The sequence below is a fragment of the Oncorhynchus masou genome, chromosome 6 (assembly GCF_036934945.1).
Source record: "Oncorhynchus masou masou isolate Uvic2021 chromosome 6, UVic_Omas_1.1, whole genome shotgun sequence".
In the NCBI taxonomy this organism is placed as follows: Eukaryota; Metazoa; Chordata; class Actinopteri; order Salmoniformes; family Salmonidae; genus Oncorhynchus; species Oncorhynchus masou.
The window spans coordinates 70,885,519-70,905,770 of NC_088217.1; the positions used below are offsets into that span (position 1 = coordinate 70,885,519).

General features: G+C 45.0%; 1 protein-coding gene across 1 annotated transcript in view; it reads left to right on the plus strand.

Moving 5' to 3' along the window:
• Positions 1-20,252, plus strand: part of LOC135542541 (zinc finger protein GLI2-like) — a 70,248-nt gene that overhangs the window by 9,102 nt on the left and 40,894 nt on the right. The window contains exon 2 of the mRNA XM_064969577.1: positions 1,888-2,010. Coding sequence (XP_064825649.1) covers positions 1,896-2,010 — 115 coding nt within the window. The 5' untranslated portion in view covers positions 1,888-1,895. The remainder of the gene's footprint in view (positions 1-1,887; positions 2,011-20,252) is intronic.

Sequence of the window (20,252 nt, forward strand, 5' to 3'; positions counted from 1 at the left end):
TCATGGTAATTAACCATCTCCTAGCTACTAAAATAATACTTGTCTATTCCCTCGCGTTTATTTATTTCGCTTTTCAACTTTAATAAAGGTATGGTTTATTGTTTCTAACATCAATAGATTTAGCTATGACTCTCAGAGATAAGACATTCATATCTTTACACAAAGGCACACACAAAATAACACACTCAGGAACACCATCGCACGCGCGCACGTGCACGCACACACACACACACTTGACATGAACTGAATTTCTTGTGCCATTCTTGAGAACCCATTTAGTTTTCACAGACTGAGTCACAAGCTGTTAACAGAGTGAAACAGTTAAACACGCCGAACAGAGAGTGAATTTGTAGGTCTACATTGTTAAAACACAGTTTACTGCCCCTTGAACAAGCTAGGAGGGTTGGCAGGATGTAAAAGCCTGATGGACAGCTTTGTCTACTGTCTTTACTGTTGTGGTGTCTCTTTGAGACAGCCTAGCAGGTGTGGGGGGCCAGGGGCCCTTTTTCTCCACCGACGCTGCTTTGTGGGGAAGGTGGTAAATGTGGCACATGAGACAGTAGTGTCGTGGCATTCATTCATCTCCCAGTCAGCCAGTCCTTTGGTGTATTTTGGTTTTTCATTAGTAAACATCAGTCAGGCTAGAGATTTTAGCTGCTCAATCCCCCTTCTGGTCATTCATTACACCCTAGTAATAATATGTGCCATTCACACATTTAGGTGAGGTTGGGATTAGTCTCACGGAGTGTTGAAAGTCTTTTAACTATCCGTGGATCTTATTGACATGCCCTCCTCATCAGTGTCATGGAACAAGAGAGAGGAGAGCAGACAAGAGTGGAGTGAGGCCTGGTGACCGACAGGAGAGATTAAGCCCCTGGTCATTTGTTTACCTTGGTTTCCATCGTCAGTGTGGTGTCTGACACCTGTAGTGTCCCATAGCTCTGGCTCTTCTGTCTCCTGTCTCCCGTCCGTCCGGCCAGTCTCCGCCGAGGGAAGATATGACCATGTCTCGCAGCTCTTCAGAGGACGAGGGACAGTTTACCGCTCCTCCGCCCCCATCTCCACATACCCCACTTGCACGTAGTCTGGGCTGGAGGCTAGTCTTATTAATAAGACACCCATTATGATCTAGATATACTGAGCTCAGAGTTTACAACACCTTCAAGGAAAAATGGTTTAGATGGCTGTTTGAGGACGTTGATGACTGGGCTCAGGTTCAGTTGATATTATAGTTTGCTACACCTGCTTTACACAATATAGGGTAGATAGATAGATACACTAAGCCCGGGCTTCACAACAGGTTCAAGGAAAAACCTCCCCTATATTGTGTAAAGCACGTGTAGCAAACTATAATATCAACTGAACTGAGCCCAGCCTGCAGTCTCAAACAGCCATCAACACGCTCAAACAGCCACCTAAACGAAGAATGACTTGGCAGGCAGCGCGTCGCTTGTTTATCTTTGTTGAACCTAGCCGCTTATCTTTGGTTGCAGTGCAAACATGTAGTGGTTTTGTCCTGAAATAAATCTAATTTGTGTTGCTGCTTTCTTCCAGGACCCCAGTGATTCGTGCTACGGTTTGCTGTCTCCAAAGGTGGTTTAGCGTAACCTAGCCTGGCAGACATCAAAGTTTATTTAACTGTGGATCTTTTTTATCAGCGCTGTTTGAACTGATTGTTCAGCCTCGCTTGCTAAGAATAATACACCCTTATATCTTCAAATGTGTTGAGAAAACACATTGGATCTCTTCAGAGGATGCGGCCTACTGTATAATGTGGCCTACTGGCCTACATATCATTGGCCTACTGTATACATATCTTTGGCCTACTGTATACATGTCACATAATGAAATGATAATGACGATGCCACCCGATGTCGTTTCCTTCAGAGCTTCTGATGTCCGGAATGGAGACCTCTGCCCCGACGACCACAGAGAAGAAAGGCTCTGGTCTGGATGGAAACGGCTTCACTGACCTCCCGAAGAAACTCTCACCTTCAGCTGTCACCAGAGGTACTGTCCACTTTTCTTCAATGACTTTAAAGAAGGAGGGGGGGGCGGTTTTAGTTTTACTGGAAGGATAAGGGTCCGTCTCTATTCTTTTGTGCACATCCACTCCAGGTCGGTTTCTCCTGCCGACACAGGTCTCACTGTAAGGCAAAGGGTCCCTGCATCCCTACATAGTGTAAGACTGTCACACAAGCCAAGGTCTTACAGAGACTGACAGGGCCGGGGGTAAGGAGGAGGTTTGAGAGAGAACATGCACATGAAATATACATATCAAAGATAAAACGCGGTCTTGGGAGAAGTTGCTCTGGGCTCTAATCGTCCCTGATAAGGCTCTTCCTGTAGCACCTGGAGCAGTCAGAGGTGACTTACAGTAGAGCTGATGGGAATAAGTAATGTAACGCAGGGCCCTGTTAAAGAGCATCATTAATACTGAACAGGTACTGCAGCGTGTGTGTGTGTGTGTGTGTGTGTGTGTGTGTGTGTGTGTGTGTGTGTGTGTGTGTGTGTGTGTGTGTGTGTGTGTGTGTGTGTGTGTGTGTGTGTGTGTGTGTGTGTGTGTGTGTGTGTGTGTGTGTGTGTGTGTGTGTGTGTGTGTGCGCGAGCGCGCTTCTGTCACATGGAGAAGTTCATAAAGACTAAAGACAGCGACGTTGCTCGATTTGGCGGCATAATCTCTGATTAATGGTTCACATAACTACATGGGGCTGGCCTGGGAAAGGTAAAATGGCTGTGTTTGTTGAAATTAATGAAAAGTAGCAGTGTGCCTCTTTCATAGGGCGGCCGGGAGAGACAGAGAGAGAATGCGTGTTTTAAAGATGTCAGTGAATGTGTGATGAAAGGCCTGTATAATGAGTTTGAAAGACCTTGTTCTTACCTCCAGAGTATCACACTGATGAATTACTAAAAATGGCTGGTAGAGCAGAGCTCAGTGGGCGAGATGGCCCTTCCTTCAGAGATTGACAGAGATGCAGATTGACGGCTAACTTTGAAATGGTAATACAACTTCTTGTGATTTAGTGACATTTTTACTCTTTAATGAAGGGCTTGGTGGCCTGCCATGATAAAGAAATATTCATTAATTGTTTAAGGAAGAACTAAGATAAAAATAGGCCATACATTTTCTGTCCCTAACGATTGACATCAGGCCCAATTTTTTTTTAAACCTTCTATAGACCTCAAGTTTGTTTTCATAACCTTGTGGAGTTTGCAGCGCAATGCCCGTTAGTCCAACAATAAATTAATGATTTTGTGTAAGAATAAGGAAAGACAATTTGATTTGACAAAGAGTAAAATAGTAGGCGTCTATAGGGGCGATTCTGTGATGTCTTAAATGTCTACTAGGAATTCCTGCAACAGAATCCAGCAGTTTTTCTCCTAATTTATTTCAGAGTGAACCTTAATTCCTTAACCTATCAGAAGGGCCAAAGCTAATTAGTTAATTAGACCAATTTCAAGATGTCACTGATAACTTCAATTAATACACATGCATGATGACACGAGGATAGTTTATCTTTGAAATGACATTCAAGACTAGTGTCCACCACGATGAAGAGAAACATACAGATAGAGAATGCATGTTTTAAAGATGTCAGTGAATGCCAGTATAATGAGTTTGAAAGACCTTGTTCTTACCTCCAGAGTATCACACTGATGAATTACAAAAAAATGGCTGGTAGAGCAGAGCTCAGTGGGCGAGATGGCCCTTACTTCAGAGATTGACAGAGATGCAGATTGACGGCTAACTTTGAAATGGTAATACAACTTCTTGTGATTTAGTGACATTTTCATTCTTTAATGAAGGGCTTGGTGGCCTGCCATGATAAAGAAATGAAAGACGAATTGTTTATTAAGCTAAATCAATCTAGGGCGTATTTTACATACACTATAAATGGGACATGAATCAAGTGGGACTTTGTTTTCGATAACTTGTTTCATGTCGACATCAATATCGTTAACTCAATTATATTGACCTACCATTTTATTCCCAGCTAACTCATTAATTTTGTATCACTCTACAATTACTTCAATCATATAACTGGCCATGAATAAGCATTTCTAATATGGAGCTTGGAATGTCTGAACAATGGTTCTTTTGACGTGAAGGAATATGTTTCCAGACCTGAGCCTTCTGGCAATTAAGAAAACATTTGACTGCATACGAACCTAAAATCCTAATCTGTTAATGTGATCACCCTCTCTAATTTAATCTCAGTATGCCTTCCTCATTGGAGCCAATTCACACACGCTGAGGTCATATGTGGAAATACTCTCGGCCGCAGCGAGCGATAGAGAGGCCCTTCTGTTTGGGCCAATCGTCTTCTGTGGATAAGCCCCCTCAGCCCTGTAGAGAGGGTCTTTTTAAAGTAGGTTGATTTAACTTTCAAAGGGGCCTGGAGAGAGAATCTTGATTACCAGGCGCAGGGTAACAAGGCAGGCCCCCTGTGCCACCCCACCCTCTGTCTCCTCCCTGCCCTGCTATAACTATGCTTTTCCCTGGTCTACAATGGCTCTGGTTCTGCAGGGTCTCTGCCTGGTCCGCTTGGCCCAGAACAAGTGCTGTGTTCCAGGATTGTGTTGCTCTGTCCCCCCCCTAAAGTGGAGCTGCTGTGTTAAACCTGCATCCATCGGCCTCTCTTCCCATAACTCCTTTACCCTATCACTATTAGAATAGTGTCACCGTCCATATTTTAATCTTAATAACACCACACACTCACACCCTCAGTCCAATAGAATCGGGTCTGGGTAGAACCAGCTTATAGAGTCGCAGCTTCATAGGTCTAAAATCTGCCAGCACACCAAGACAGGGCAATTACTTATCTCAATAACATGCATTATTATTCCTGTTTGCCAGACACAGATAAGTGAATATGCAGTAAGAGTGCAGCCAAAAGAGACAAAGTCCTTGAACTTTAAAGCACATTCCCGAGCAGAACCGCCTCCTGCTTTGGAATGAAAAGTAGACCATTGTAATATACCGCCTCTGTTCCCGGCGCTGTAGCTTTACTGTCAGTGTGTAGTTTACTACGGGCTGGTGGATCCTTGTCAGCTAAGTCGGGCCCACCTCAGAGGACCAGACATGGCCGACCAGCTCCATTATAGAATCCCCCCTGTTTTATTCTCCTGTCTGTGTTATTTATTCACAACAATATCTTCTCTATCAGAGGACAGGGCTAATGCAGAGTTTTAATATGTTATTTACGCGTTTAAAAAAAAACAAGCGCTCTATGTGTGTAGACCGGAAGGGTGGGGGTGAAATGAATGGGCCGCTCCCATCTTTTATATCAGAGTTTAACAATCTGGATTGCTAATAGAACCATTCATCATGGAGCGGTCATTTATTTGATGTGAACATGCAGGCAGCCCAGGTCTGGTCTCATATCCCAGAGGTCTATGGAAATGGGGGGTGGAGTCGACGCGTGCACACATTGGACTCAAGTAGGAGTCACTTTGTTTAAAATGGGGGCCCAGGTGCACCGACCGACTAGCCTGTCTGGTCCCGTTGATGATGTGTGTGTGTGTGTGTGTGTGTGTGTGTGTGTGTGTGTGTGTGTGTGTGTGTGTGTGTGTGTGTGTGTGTGTGTGTGTGTGTGTGTGTGTGTGTGTGTAAGTACGTGGGTGGATGGATGGAGCTTTAGTTGCTGCTCCTGTCCTCAATCTGTCATTTATATTGGTGGAAGGACCAGGAAGGTGATGTTAACTGGACCTATAAAAAGTCTGGCCTGTGACTTCCGGACTGCAGCCCACGTTGCTTATTGAAGCATGGCTGGCCTCCCTTTCTGTGTGTGTGTGTCTGTATGTGTGTGTTCATTGGTAACTGCTGGGCCTGGACACAGCACAGCTAACCCTCACCACTGGGCCGTGCACAGGGTTTTGGTTCCCTTTAATGAATTGAAATGAGCTCCTGTATTTTCTGTGACAGCCCGCATCTGTCTGGTTAGTGGTTATAAAGGCTGCGGGCCGGGCAGACCGGGTGTATAGGTTTATGGGGTTTCATGCATGACTTTTATGATTTCAAATCCGTTTCATAATTTGGAAGGCATTTATAGACATCATACATTGTCGAAATTGTACTCAGATTTTCGGAAGAGGTGAATATTTGCTATAATTTTATTCAACCCTTATTGATATGTGCTGGTGAATATTATTTTGTTCTTTTGAATTTAAAAAAAGTTGTAAGCAGGTGAAATATAGGAAGGTCTGTAACAGGGGTAGAGAAACCGGAAAGGGGCAACGTTTGTTTTCAAAGGATTAAGCTATTTGAATTCCTTTCTCACCTGTCTATCCATGTTTTCTAACCTAGGCCATTGGAGCCTGGTGCTATTCGCTGGTAATGATTTGATTCACTGGCTTTGGTGGGCTGGTGACACACACTACCGTTAAAAAGTTTGGGGTCATTAAAAGGACATCAAATTGATCAGAAAAACAATGTAGACATTGTTAATGTTGTAAATTACTATTGTAGCTGGAAACTGCAGATTTCTTTATGGAATATCTACATAGGCGTACAGAGGCCCATTATCAGCAACCAACCATCAGCAATCCAAGTTTATCATTAGGAAACCATTTTGCAATTATGTTAGTACAGCTGAAAACTGTTGTGATGGATGATTAAAGAAGCGATAAAACTGGCCTTCTTTAGACTAGTTGAGTATCTGGAGCATCAGCATTTGTGGGTTCGATTACAGGCTCAAAATGGCCAGAAACAAAGAACTTTCTTCTGAAACTCATCAGTCTATTTTTGTTCTGAGAAATGAAGGCTATTCCATGCGAGGAATTGCCAAGAAACTGAAGATCTCGTACAACGCTGTGTACTACTCCCTTCACAGAACAGCACAAACTGGCTCTAACCAGAATAGAAAGAGGAGTGGGAGGCCCTGGTGCACAACTTAGCAAGAGGACAAGTACATTACAGTGTCTAGCTTGAGAAACAGACGCCTCACAAGTCCTCATCTGGCAGCTTCATTAAATAGTACCCGTAAAACACCAGTCTCAATGTCAACAATGAAGAGGCGACTCTGGGATGCTGGCCTTCTAAGCAGAGTTCCTCTGTCCAGTGTCTGTGTTCTTTTGCCCATCTTAATTTTTTTTTTATTGGCCAGTCTGAGATATGGCTTTTTCTTTGCAACTCTGCCTAGAAGGCCAGCATCCCGGAGTCGCCTCTTCACTGTTGATGTTGAAATTGGTGTTTTGTGGATACTATTTCATGAAGCAGCCAGTCTACACTGTACTTCTGATAAATTTGATGTTATTTTAATGGACAAACCCTAACCTTTCTGAACGTTAGTGTACATCTTGTTGAGAGTGAGTTTGTCATTGTAGAGTGTGATTGATGTGGCCCGGCGAGCAGCTCTGGGCCCCTTGGTTCTCCCTGCAATGCTCTGGCTCTTTCTGCTGAGTCAGGCCGCCCGTAGGGAGGATGCCAAGTACTTAGCACTTCCCAGTCTGGCCCCCTGGACCTGGGACCATGCCTAAACAGAGTCCCACAGCCCCCACAGGCCAAGCCTAAAAGGGCTCAGAGTGTCCCACTGCTCCAGGGGAGAGAAGCAGAGAGGGAGAGGAGCGAAGAGAGAGAGGAGAGACCAGGGACAAAACAATGAGATATATTTTCTTCTGAGCCTGTTTCCTCTTAGACGATGCCTTATGCCTATGTTATTCTTGAGGTAATAAACAGAGGTAATGATCAATGACGGGCGGCACTGTCGTAGCTATCTTTACCGGGCTAAACATTGCTGGCTGTTAAAGTGCTTAGGTCCTCTCATGCCTTAGCCAGTATGAAGGTGGTTAGAGCTACAGTAACATTATTTTGATTGGCTGGGAGGAATGGAATCCCAGACCCTGGTCATTGGGTCCTCCGCTAGATGGATGGAGATGGAGGATTGGTCTGGGCTGTGTAAATAGTGTTTTAAAGAGAGGTGTGTTAGCGATAAGGACGCTTTCTTTATCACCTCCTTGATGTCTGGTCCTAGGGCCGGGGGCTGCCTGGCTACAGCAGGGAATAATTGATGGTGGCTGAGGCTGGATCGTGGATGTACGGGCCCCAGCCCCTGGCCCCCACCACTGGCTCCCTCTGCAGCAGCAGCACATGAGCTACTGGGGGACAGGCAGGGAGCAATTGGGGGTCAGGCTGCTGGCAGAGAGAAATGCAGCAGAAAAAGCCTCTGCATCCCCTAGTCCAAAAGGACGGCCACTAATCTTCCTGAGAAGGGAATTTTCTTTTCTTTTTTCTCTCTCTGTCTCTCTCTCGCTCTCTCTCTCTCTGTCTAAATGAGGCCTTCTCAGGGAGGGTTCACAGGGCTTGGGAGAAACGAGAGGAGAAACGAGAGGAGAAACGAGAGGAGAAGCGAGCCCGCTGACACTGGGAACTAAAGTTTACTTACAACTCAGGCAGAGTGGGATCTCTCATTCTTAACAGCCTTGTGGCATTTTATATCCCCAAAAAGTTATAAAATGCAATTAACAGTGAACAGTAACATATACTGTGCATTTGAGAGAGGATAAAGAACCACAGAGGCATACTGTGTCAGTAGTGTCTAATATGAGCATGTATTGATTAAGAAGTCAATGGAATGAATTACAGTTGCACATTTTCAACTGGATTTCCTCTAGTTACAGTTGGGTCATTTGTAGCTGCTGTGCTTTCAGGTAGTAGTGGCTGTAGTCTTTCAATAGAGCATACAAGTCTTTCCACATGGAAACACTCTTGTTCTGAGGACAGAATAATCGGCTTGGTAATGGGATTTCTTTCCGCACAAATACATTTCTGTGGCTTTTTTGTAAACATTTAGCGAGATGGCTTTCCAAGATGCCCTCTTCCTTCTCCCTTTTATCTGAACTTGTACTTGGGGGACTGGCTAGCTTGGAGGCAGCCATTAAGATTAGGTAGACTAAGTGAAAACAGAAGTTTTTTTCTAATTTTGCTGTCCATTTATAGGCAGGGCAATTGATTGCCCAGATAAATATATACTTAAAATCTCTCTCTCTCTCAAGAAGTCGTTTCTTGTTGTGCCGGGATATCCTTGTGATTAGAGAGAGTTAAAGTTTAAAGATGAACGGCCCAGATACTCAAGATATCAGATATATTTTATGTTGCGTGATTTTTGTCTTCCTCAAGCAAAACAACTAATGGGGAAAAAAACATAGCCACTGCAGCTGTATTGAATATCTAAGACTGTGAATTATTTCAAAAGGTGGGACCTGTTATTAAAATATCCCTATACCGAGGTGACTATAGTAAACTAGAAATCTATGTTTTGTTAGCTGAAGTCTTGGTTTTCCGGTTCATCACTGTGAATCAAGAGCAGATTTCTAGACCTTCTAAACAATCCCTGTAATAATGGGTATCAAACAATACTTGTCCCATTGGTTTACTTCTATTCCAAGTTCAAAGTCTAACGTAATAGTGAGCTTTGGGCAACAACGTCTAGAAACATCAATCTCTCAAATCCATTAAACTGAGTTGGCATGCACTGAGCCCCAAAAACAACATGCTACATTCCTGGAGATTTACAAGTGTTGGAAGAGAGGTTTGGAGAGGTTGAGAGAGGTTGAGAGAGGTTTAGAGAGCGATATTTGGATGCTTCAGGGGATTAAGAGTCTAACCCCCCACTACTTTTTCCCCTTCATCTTCTTCTTCAAGAAGCGACATACCATTCCCAGAAGGTTCTGATTTAGCGCTCCTTTCCCTGTCGTGTGTTGTGTTGTGTTCTTATAAATTCAAATGACTCCTTGTCGTCTCTGAAGAGGGTTGTGTCCATGTCTGAGTTTTGGGGCAGGTTGGTTGCCTTCTATTGTCCTCTTCAGATCACCATATTGCTCTTTTAGGCTGCAATTCAGACCCAGTGAGCTACCCTTCTCAGACAGAGAGGAAAGGGGTCTGCAGTCCAGAACATGGGAATCTGCTGCCACTACCAGCGCTCCAGTGGTCTCTTGCTCTAAGTCAGGGATCTAGCCCAGCCCCAGACTACCACTGTTAGCTCACTGTCTGACAGCGTAGCCACAGGCCCTGTGGATTACCCAAACCATAATAAACAGAGACAGGGGAAGGGGAGCACGTGGGAAGGGAGACGGTACACACACACACACACACACAGAAGAAGGGCAGCAAGCATGGTGCACTCCTTGTGTAAACAGGTCAGGGCGTGGGACCCTAGCGAGGGGCGGACGGGTCATCTTGGCTCAAACCAGACTGACTAAAATGCTCATAACGGACCTCAGCATAGACACATCTGCCCTCTGCAGAATTAAAACACAACACGTGTGTGTACGTGTTCGTTTAGCTCGTAACCTCATACAGTAAACCGAGGTTCACTTTACCATGACACTGTGTGTTTATCTGAAACATGGAGTCTTCATTGCAGTGGGCTGGGTCAGTTGCTCAAAGAAGAGACAAGCTGAGGCTACACCTCTCTCAGCCTCTCCCCAGACAGAGCCTCTCAGAGCTCGCTCTCCGCCTGTTCAGTAGTTAACTGTTAGGGTCAGGACTGGAGCACCAGGCAACAGGACAGCAGATGTACTCATGTGGTACTGATCTGTGATACTCAACCATCCAGAAAAGAACACATCAAGAGTTATTGAGCATTGCAAATCACTGTGGCTGCAGCAGGAATCTGTGTCTCAGGCGCTTTAGCCGTGTGCTGGTGCTCGCCCTGCTGCACACAGTGCTCATTTGCATGATGAGGGGATGATACACAGGTGAAGGGGAGGAGAAGAAGAAGCGAGTGAGAGGGAGGAGTGGAGGAGACAAGAGGACACCCTTGGGTGAGTCCTGACTGGGCCATGCGAGACACTATCAGAGTATTTGTGTTGTGGTGTAATATTGCTTTGTTTTTCTCTCTTCCTCTGTTTTTCTTCACTCGATCGTGTTGCGTTGTGTAGACATTACCCTGCCAAGGGTAGTCTGGCTGGCAGCCAGTTGTCCCTGGGCTCCAGGTAAACCCTCCCTCCCCCGTTAGTCAGTCAGGCAAGCCTCACCCTGCTGGGAGAGGAGACTCCCAGGCGTCTTGGATCTGTGAGGGCCGTCACGGCTGTGCCAAACCCAAAAACAGGCTCCCGTCCTCCCACGTCATTCTGCCTGGTGGTGCTGGTGGGATCAGTCTGGCAATGCTGTGTGTGGAGGCGATCCATTCACACCTTCAGGCACCCTACAAACATTGAGGCTCATACAGTACAGTGAGGGGAGGAAGTCCTTCATGACTAAACATGTATCGAAATATTTATCATATTAATGCAAGTAATTAATTAGGGGTCCCTACATTTTGTTAACTGGACCTGAAATAGTTTAAATTCACTTGATAACTAGGTACTTTGAATAGCTTGTGGCCTGACCCAAGTTGTTGATTTACATCCCCCAATTATTTTTCTAAAAGTATAATGAACAAATAAGAAATGCTACTTTAAGCTATGATAATGAAGGCCCAAAGAGTTGATGTGGAAATATTTCCCATCCCAGCATGGGCCCGTTCCTAACTCCATCTGACAAAAGAGAGAGAAGGAGGAGGGAAATGGAAGGAAGGAGGGGGGCAGGACATGAGGAATCTGTGGGCTGAAGCAGAGAGGCAGAGAGGCAGAGGGAGACACAGGAGACTGGATGGGTGGGTGTTGAGCAGGGTGGCGAGTCGGAGGGGGTTCCGTTTGGATCAACAATGAGACCCTCTCACATCTATTCAAGCCTCCTGCTTCATTTGTCCATCATAATGACATGTGATTTTTTTTGGGGGGGGGGGGGATTTAAGACTGGTTAGTGGTAACCCCAGCGTTCCCCATGCGTATTCACTCCCATACAGTGGGGAGAATGCAGCTTCTATGAGGCAATTTGTCTTTGTAATGTTATCAAAAGGGAAAATATGAGCTATGAGGTGGGATATTTGATATTTCATTATATATATATAAGGTCATTTTTCTCAGAGTTTTTTGAGACATTTACCATAAACTCCTAGCCACCTCAGTTCCCTCAAACTCATTTTTTGATCTGATTTTGAGGCATTACCATTCATAGGAAAATAAATATTGTAGAAAAGAAATGTGGGGGATCTTTTTTTTAAACAAAATAGTAATAATTTGTCCCCGTTTGTATTTCAGTTGCAATATTTAACTGCTTTACTAGTAGTGCAATAAAGTTTTACCTATTATCACACTGCTTAAAGAGGATTTGAAATAAGAGAAGGCGGACTAATTGCCCTGTAACTACGGAGTCAAACAGCTGGAGATGAAGCAATAACATCTCATTAAAACTGTCAAGAGTTTAATACACAAATCAAAGCTCAAATGGAGGATAAAACACCACAGCAGTGTATTTTGTCTGCTAATTATGAATCATTACAAAAAGACCAGGTTCTTACAGTACATTTATGGTTTGAAAATAATCCTTAGGTGTTCCACCTCTTGTTTTGTTTTACTGTATAACCTTTAACGCATCCAGTCCACACATCACCAGTGGCCCATGGCCAACAATGACTATTAAACAAGTGCAGGTGGTTTCATTCCCTGATTGAGCCGTATTTTCCCTCATAAACACAGTGAAGTCAACGGGCCCCTATTAAGCAAGAGAATTAAAAAGACTCCAATTAAAGGCTCTTAGTTGGAGTCTGAACCCAGACTAAATCCAAATGTGTTATACATTTCTTGAGCATTAGATTCAACGCTCTCACATCCCTCGAGTAAATACATACGTGTATAATGTACACTGATAATGTGAAAGCAATAATCAAATAGTTTAGTTAATCAATCGAGTTATACTCCATAAAACACAGAACAAGTACACCTTGCAAATCTTGGAACTTCAAGTCAGTCAGCCTCCAAAATTCCGGCTAGACCCCAGTAGAGCTGGGAAGTCCCACAAACCTTCAGTGGATCTGACAAATCTAGACCCCAGTAGAGCTGGGAAGTCCCACAAACCTTCAGTGGAACTGACAAATCTAGGCCCAACGAAGGTGACCGTATTCCCCTCCGGTAATGAACGTCTCTTCCCCTCAGGGTTGACGAAAGACCTGGCTCTCAATGAGACCCTTTGTACTTCCCCCAAATGGGGGTTTCTCTCTCTCCCTCTCTCCCTCTCCTCTCCTCCTCCCGTCTCTGCCACTCCTCCTGATCCCCCATCATCAGTCAGTCTGTCTGCCTAAAAAAGGCCTGGGACGAGAAGGGAAGGGGAAGGAGATTCCAATGGAGAAAGTCAAAATACCCAGTGGCCCTTGAGTGAAGTGGCAGGGAGGGCAAACCGAGGCATAGGGGCTGCATCCCAAAAGGCAGCCTTTTCCTTATTTAGTGCACTACTTTTGACCAGGGCCCAAAGGGTAGTAGGGTGCCATTTGGGTCGCACACAGGGTTTCCATTGATCGCGGTGGTGGAGGATGTAGAAAGTCAGAAGGTGAAAGAAGACTAAATAGTGAGAGATTGATCTGTTTTCACTAGCCAATGACTTGGCTAGCAGTCCTGCAGATTTCACTGAGCAGCGTGTTAAAAACAGGGCAGGGATGGATGGACCTTTTCTACATTGGCTCGAGTTCAAGATCAAATACTGATACGCATATTTAACAAAATAAAATAATTTGACCAACAAAATCTGTATGATTTAACTTACTTGATACGCTGGCTTTTTCATTTAAATATTATCTCTACCCCATGTGGTTGGAACTCAACTAAAAACACAGGAAAAACTCGTCTCTGAGCTGTGGGTGTAATGACACATTTCTCATTGAAGACAAAACTCAATCATATCTCACAACCTGTCAGCTCTATTACCTTGTAGTGGTTGGAGGTTGTAGTTGTACAGAGCCGACCCAGCGTCTGGGGTGTAACCAGAGTAGGACTGATAGTACTGCACAGCAGCATTCTCTCTGCTTTGGCCCCATAGTCACACACACACACACACACACACACACACACACACACACACACACACACACACACACACACACACACACACACACACACACACACACACACACACACACACACACACACACACACACACACACACACACAGACACTGGTGTGATACAGCAAGCAGGGTTTAGTGAGCCTCGCTCTCTAACCAACAGGACCCCTGATTTCTCCTCTCGTATCACAATCAAGGGGATTCCTCCCTTCCTCTCAAATTATACTGGAATCACTGAGCTCTAGTCCATGTAATTATGAGAAAGTGGTAAGATTGATAGTAGCTGAGTCTGAGGACAACTCACAAACAGGGTCTCAGTCGGTAAAAACCTTCACTGTTCTGTTCTTTCTTTTGAGAGTGCAGCTCAAGATTGTAGTATTATTTGGAAAACTTGAATGTGTCACACCCTGGCCATAGAGAGACTTTTATTCTCTATTTTGGTTAGGCCAGGGTGTGACTAGGGTGAGCATTCTAGTTTATTTATTTCTATGTTTTCTATTTCTTTGTTTTTTCCCGAGTATGGTTTCCAATCAGAGACAGCTGTTTATCATTGTCTCTGATTGGGGATCACATATAAGTTGTCATTCTCCTTTTGGTGTTTGTGGGATCTTGTTTTTTTTGTGTGTGTTTTTTTAGCTCTGTGAAGTCTGCAGAACGTGACGTTCGATGTTGTTTTTGTTTGGTGTGCTGAGTAATTAAAGAATCATGAACACTTACCACGCTGCACCTTGGTCTCCTTCCGACGACAAACGTTACAGAATGAGGTTTCTCAATTGTAGCCCTTTACTGCAGTCAATGACCAAACGCGCCCTCTTTGGCCTCATGGGTGGAATGTTATTCATAATTAATAAAAAATAATTTAAACAATGTAAATCCGGGGTTTCAATGTCAAACCATTTTGTTATATTTCAGCCTTCTGTGATGTAAAATAAAGTGAAAAATTGGGATGCAAACTCAAAATGTAACACATTTCAACTCTATATCTGACATGGTACAGGTGTCTTCTTTTATTAAGCCCATAACCATGTGTGTGAGGTGTGAAGACTACCGAGTATCACTCTGTGTGACCCTGATTTAGACCACTGCAGTAGAAGGTTAGAGTAGCAAAATTCTCTAATGGGCTTTTATTTGAATATTGGATTATACATGTCAATGTTCTTTCTGTACAGTATGTATGCTTATTAAGGTATACGACAAATGGATGAAATGAGTGTCGTGTTTGTTATTACTGTCTCTGATGCTCTCAGTAGGCCAATGGTCCTTCTGTAGGCTAATTGTCTGCTGCTTTAGTTGATTGCTTAATAAAAAAAAATAAAAAATTCTCCATTGTTTGAATCTCTTGTTAAAATATCCCCCATCTGATTTGTGAGTTGTTGAGATCTCTGTTAATCTTATACTCGCTTAGATGAGAGGTTTGAGTTCCGTGTTTTGACTGTGTACTCTTCTCTCTTTGTGTGGCCAGCCACTTTCCCAGACTAAGCACTATCATTACACACTGCTCTGTTTGCCTGGTTTGTGTGCCCCTGCCATTGGTATTCAGCCCCTGAATTACGGGGGTCAGGGGTGTCCTATTGGGGATGTGTAAGAGAGGGATGGCTGGAGAGGGTGGTGGCGTTAAGTCACTGCTGCAGTCTTAATAAAGGCCCCAGCCTCATCCAGGCCCATATTGTTGCAAATGTGCACAGGGCTTGTTCAACAATATTTGCCAGAATGTTAGAAGTTTTGAATAGTCTAGTGTGCACGACCAAAGGAAAGCTAGGCGGGATGTAGCCTACTGACAGACAGAGACAAGCAGCTGCTACTGCAGCCGGACTACAGAACATGTCAAAGGATGTGACTGAAGGTCTTGGCCAGGGTTCTGAGACTAGAGTGGATGTATCCTCCTGGCTGCGCCCCGTTGGCTGTTTCGATGTGTGGCCTGGCCTGCTGCTTAGTGCTGAAGTGAGAGCGACAGCAGTGAGCACGACACAGGCATAGCTGGAGCAAGAATGGAGAAGGCTCCCGTCGCAATGTCCAAAGGAAGGGGGATGAAAGCAAGGCAGTGGCGGAGCAGGGTCAGGAGAGCGATACTTGGTCCTAGTCAGAAACACTGGTCTGAGATTCAGTGAGGCTACAGGCTCCGGCCGTCATCTCGCCATAGTAAGCAAGTGTCACGACTTCCGCCGAAGTTGGTCCCTCTCCCTCGTTTGGGCGGAGTTCGGCGGTTGGAAGTCACCGGCCTTCTAGCCATCGTTGATCCTCTTTTCATTTTCCTTTGGTTTTGTCTTGTCTTCCATCACACCTGGTTCCAATCCCATCAATTACATGTTGTGTATTTAACCCTCTGTTCCCCCTCATGTCCTTGTCGGTGATTGTTTATTGTAAGTGCTTGTTCACGGCTGTCCTGTTGTGCGTCGGTTTATATACCCATTTGATTGTTCTGTTTTTCGGCGGGTTTTTTTTTTGTTATTAAACTGCGCCGTTCGGAAACCGTTTTCGTTCTCCTGCGTCTGACTTCTCTGCTGCCAGTACACACTCCTTACAGCAAGGCTGTATTAAGTGTTTTTTTCCTGTTCATGCAAACTCTTTTGTAGCAATTTTCATTTGTTCGGGAAATAATCCTTTAGTAGAAAATGTTTTGGCGTTGGTCATCTTTAATAAAAACAACAGGCGTTCCTCGTTAACTGTTGTGATAACAGCTGACGTGTGGTGCAGGCGAGCCTCTTTTCTTTTTTTTGTGCCATATGAATAGCAAGTTTTGGGTCTTTATGTTTTTTTAACAGAGTTTTGTTTCTCATTAACAGTTTGTGTTTGTTCTCTTTACTCTGCCCTTTATGTTTGAAAACGTTCAATGAGGGCATTAACTCTCTTTATTCTCCTGTTCCTTATCAAGGTAGTTGTTTACGAACTTGGAACGTTTCCATCCTATGTTCAGTTACGTTCGTACCTTCTAATTGTAAACTTGTGTGATGTTCTTCTGCTGAGAGGAGAGCAGAGGACAGCACCGAGCGGAGATCTAGGAGGGGCAGCCAGCTGATCTCTGAATTGTATTAAAAAGTCTTTGGGCATCACAAGCCCCGCCCTGGGGGTACCAGAGGGAGTCGCGTTACAGGGTGAGCAGAGAGTCAGAGGGGTCAGGGCCACAGATTGTTATCTGTACCTGCCATGCACACCAGGGGCCTCTGGGACCCGGCCGGGGCCCCACAGAGCACAGTGTAGGGGCAGAACCTGTGTGAGTCAGCATTTCAAGGCCATTCCTCTCACTTTGTAGTCTGACAACATGATGGACAGGCCCGTCCCCACGACACAGGAAATGGCCCCACTCCAGCAGGTCTGCACAATGCCACAGAGTATTGTGATTTAAGAGGAGTGGTTATTTGAGGGTATATGCTTTGTCTCAAGATGGCCAATGTTTGTTTTTACCTTTCCTCTCTCTGGTGTCTGAGCTTTATTTAGTTTTAGAGACGAGCAACAAAAATGCAAGCTCTGGTGAAGAAACATATGGCTTAAGAAATGTGATTGTGTTCTAGAATAAGGATGGTAACTTGACTGATTGATCATATTAAGTCATTGCTTTTCAATTGAAAACACGATTCAGTCCTACAGCCACAGCGCATAGTTACTGTATTGTTCAGTAATGTTTTGTACTGCAGGGCTTGGGCTTCTAGTGGCGTTCTACCACAGAGGGGGCCTTTTAAAGCTGTTGTGTGAGTGACTCATGCCTGAGTCATATTCCGCCTCTGAAGTGTTCGTCATGGAAACATGCCCGGGGTTCTGTTTAATTTATCTAAAACCTCATAAAACAAAGTACACCTGACATTCAAAACTCCAGCAGACAGGCAGGCAGGCACAACAATAATGCTCCACAGCTGTTTTTAAACACAACATGGAAAACAGAGGAGCGTTGCTGCTGTAACTAACTCTCATCCCCTCAGCAGATCACTGTCTGTCTTCTCCGTAGTCTGTAGCAGTGGATCTATCTGACCGGCCTCTGTGTGTCTTTCTCCCCTGTGTGTGGGACAGGCGTTTTCCACCATAGTGATGTTTTGACACCAGAATAATAGCCCTCTTTGTGTGACTGCATAGGGTGGTTGAGTGGGTGCAAACCAAACAGGCTCATTCAATGTGCCGGCCAAGTTAATGCACCATTAATAATGGTTGGGGGTGAATTATGGGAGGGGATAATGGGGGAGAGAGGGGTTGAGGGGTCGAGGTGGGACAGGAGACAAAGAGTAGCCAGAACTAGGTCACCTAAACATGACGGAGCGAACAGTCTCCCAACACCACACCATGGTGTGACCACACTCAACACTCACTGACCTATTCCGGAAAAGTGACTTTACTGTGACAATGAAAAAGACTGGAAGCTGCTATTTTAATTCCACAAGCGTGCATACAGTGTTAGCCACTAATTCCATCCCTTACGGATACCTGCTATTACATTTCTCACATGTCAACAAAAAGGCTTCACCACTCGGGGGGGACGTTGTCTGTAGCGTAGGCCTGAGAGAGCACCGAGGCAGGCTGAAGAGGCAGCATGGGCGTCCTGAGCCAGTCAGCTCAGTGGACCAGTGGGGGGATTGACCAACCCTGAGCAGGGTTTATTCCATCACCCAGACAGGTCCATTGTTCACACGCAGCGGGGGAGAACAAAAGGCGAGCGCTCTGGAGAGTTCAGGAGGCTGCATGCGTTCACCTGATTCACTGACTGGGCCCAATCCCCCCATGGGGGAAGCAGTGTTGGAATGTCCCGGTGCTTAGGCCCTCACATCTATTAGTCTTTGGGTGATAACATTTGTTTTTACATCTGGTGGAGCACCGCAGCAGGCCCTCTCACTTTCTCATAGTCACATACACACCCTTCCACACACACGCGCACACACGCGCACACACGCGCACACACGCGCACGCACACACACGCACACACGCACACATGCAGAAACACTGGGTTCTAATGGGACCGGACGGTACATTGCATTGTCTGAACTGGCCTGGCCTGGAGCACTAACACATTTGATGGTGGAAAACTCTTTTATTTTTTAAACGTTCCAACTCTTCATGCTATTTCACACAGAGATCCATCCACTTAGGGACATTCCCACAATTATACGAAGTGGAATCCGTTCTGTGTCTGTCTTTAAGTCAGCGTATACTTACATCAGGTGTTGACAGTCCTATTGCTTTTCTGTTATACAGGCAAAAATAAATCCCTCTTGTTTCAGGTCCAAACTGATCCCAGATCTGGAGGGCGTAATAGGCTCACTGGGATTAATGGATATCCTGGGAGGAGAGACCTCAGCAGTGAAATTAAAAGCTTTTCTGTCTTACTAGCAGAATGATGGGGGGAAATTAGCCTCACTCAGACAGGAAATACCTCCAGTACAATCTGCCTGGGGTTCTAACTACAAAACCCCATGCCAACTGCTGTTACACACAGGGCCTCATGCTGCACGGCACTCTGGGAGATGACAGGGGAACAAGCGGCTTTAGATTTTCAGATTGGCTTTCGGAATAGCTCTCAGTAGCCTCTCAATTTTAAAGCTTTGAAAATACAAATGTGATTATAAGGAATTACACCAAAAGCTCCACCATGTCCTTCCTGTTGTTGGTCAATTTGAATTGTTGCCTTCAGTGTAATATTTACGCTACCCCACCATGAGCTGCGGGACAGGGAGAGAAGGGGGAAGTTATCAGAATTTGCCAGCTGGGTCCTGAGCCACCTACCAATAACCTCCATGCATCACTGTGCTGCGTTGTGCTGGTGGCTACCTGGCTGGCATTAACAAACATCCTGATGGGCCTCTGTCCTCCGCCACGGCCCGATACAAGCGGCGTGATGTTAGCATGCTGTTTGTGTAATTTAGGTACTTAACGACTGCAAGGGTCTCCCAGAGACTGATTACACAGTGGATGTAATCACCCAGCAGCATCACACCATCGCTACAGGTCTGATTAATCACCACACCGCCTAATAGCACTGCTTAACACACAGGTTTGTCCTGATTTAAGTAATTACCTTAAACCAGAAGTTTATTATCTTTACGACTGAGCCCAGTGATAAAAAAAGGAGACTGTCGAGAAAAGCCAAGGAAGATTGTGTACCTGGTGAATGAGGGACATAATTAAAATACAATGCATTAAATATGGCGCTGCCGCGGCTGTCGGAGTGCTCGCCTGCCAACATTCATATTACCCCACTGGAACACTTTACAGGGGGTGGCTGGGATTACACCTCAGTGAAGGGTGTAGGTACCAGCTGAATGGGGAATTACTCCAAAGGCCCATTAGATCTGCACATTTAAACAAGGTCCTAGTTCATCTCAAACAGAAATGGGGAAAAACATATTGTCGAGCTCTGAAGAGAACAACTGAAAACGATTGACTGTTTGACGGC